We start from the raw sequence: 1655 nt of genomic DNA, 5'->3' as shown, positions 1-1655 counted from the left end.
AATGTGTTACAACAATATTTTTAAATTGGTTTTCTTAACATTAATATTACAAAATAACAATTATTCTATAATATACATTAATAAATATGTATTATGGCTATACATGATCAGAAATCACAGCTACTTTTCTTTCATAAGAGGTTTGGTTTATAGGGAGAGCAGTAGAACCCCCTATTACATCACCACTAGTCTTATACACCTGTACTTATATAGTAAAACTTCTTTTTTCCTTCTATGTTCTCATATGACCACTGTAAATATCATTTTTATACATACACATACAACCATAAAGTCATAAGGTAATATGCTTTTCATTATTGAATTTTATATGAAAGATAACATACACAATTTACAAGAAAATAATGGAAAGTACTTATTCTCTCTCTAGGTTGATTTAAATGTTTATTTTTAATGCAATACAAAAGTGAAATTACATAAGAAATGGAATAATAACATTCTATTTGATATAAATTATAGAATTTTTTATGCACATCATTTATATATCCTCGACAATATTCTAGTTGATAAACAAGCTGGAAGATTTTTTATTGGTTAATGATGATTATACATTTAAACATACAATATTATCTGTGAGTAATAATAATGTAACATTAGCTGAAATTGGAGGCCATGGTAGGTTGGTTACTGTGGTCACGCGGTTTGGAGATTAGATACTACTACTCAACACTACACTATTACATTAAAGTTACCCACAAGCAAATTATTTTATTTTTAAAACAGACCGTATAGTGACATTCAATGATATTTCAAAATTTATTTAATTTTTTTCAAAGACAACATTCACAACATTTGTTCATATATTTTCAATCAAACATTATCAATCAACGTCCTCAGAAAATAAAATATTACAGCAGTTGGTAGCAGAAATGAAACAAATATCACAACAAAAAATGAAAAGTCATCTGGCCGTATTTTTGACAAAAAATTCCAGAAGTTCTACGACAGCATTAAAACTGTCTCGGTGCTGATGTGTAGGCGGCACATGCTAACAAAATTGCCGCCCCTCTCCTTTAACCATCGTCGTGTTCATTAACTGGTACTGTGAAACTGCTCGTTCGTAATTAATTTTCACGACGAATTAACATTAGCTAATTCGCGGGCCGTGAATTAAGAGGAAAAGAAATACTGGCTCACCTAGTACGATCTTAAGATGCTTGAACCGAGTCGCGCTATCCTTTTTAACATCCTGAATCTTCAGTGTTGACTTTTTGACGTCTACATGAAGTTTTTTGCTGAACATGGTTCAATGCGAGCCGCCGGCGGCCGCGACGACAAAAACTATCATTGAGGGTGTACAAAGTGGTGCTCATGGATACGGGCCGACTAACTCCACACTGTCACCATGTCAGGGACTCGAAAAAGTCAGCCCCTTTTATCACAGTTCGGCGTCAAATTTCGCGAGCGCACACACCTCCGATCAGATGTACGTGGCAGCCATCTTGACATCCTCGGCGCGCTGCTCATAACCTGTCGGGGCAATGACATCATCGCTTGCACGGTTAATTTATTTTTCCTTTTCTCTTAATTTCTCACCCACGTAAAAGTGTACCCACGCGATCGACCGCATCTCCCTGAAGTGTTTCGTTATCGCTCTTTCATCGCACAAGTCTTCTGCTAATGAATATCTTTATGTA

At 34.9% G+C, this 1655-nt stretch overlaps 1 protein-coding gene across 1 annotated transcript in view; it reads right to left on the bottom strand.

The window, feature by feature from the left end:
- LOC108577369 (ral GTPase-activating protein subunit alpha-1) overlaps positions 1 to 1445 on the bottom strand; it is a 12185-nt gene extending 10740 nt beyond the window's left edge. The window contains exon 1 of the mRNA XM_017940509.1: positions 1156 to 1445. Coding sequence (XP_017795998.1) covers positions 1156 to 1261 — 106 coding nt within the window. The 5' untranslated portion in view covers positions 1262 to 1445. The remainder of the gene's footprint in view (positions 1 to 1155) is intronic.
- Positions 1446 to 1655: the final 210 nt, after the last annotated feature.

Source organism: Habropoda laboriosa, unplaced genomic scaffold, assembly GCF_001263275.1.
Source record: "Habropoda laboriosa isolate 0110345459 unplaced genomic scaffold, ASM126327v1 scaffold648, whole genome shotgun sequence".
Classification (NCBI taxonomy): Eukaryota; Metazoa; Arthropoda; class Insecta; order Hymenoptera; family Apidae; genus Habropoda; species Habropoda laboriosa.
This window is presented reverse-complemented; position numbering and strand designations above follow the sequence as displayed.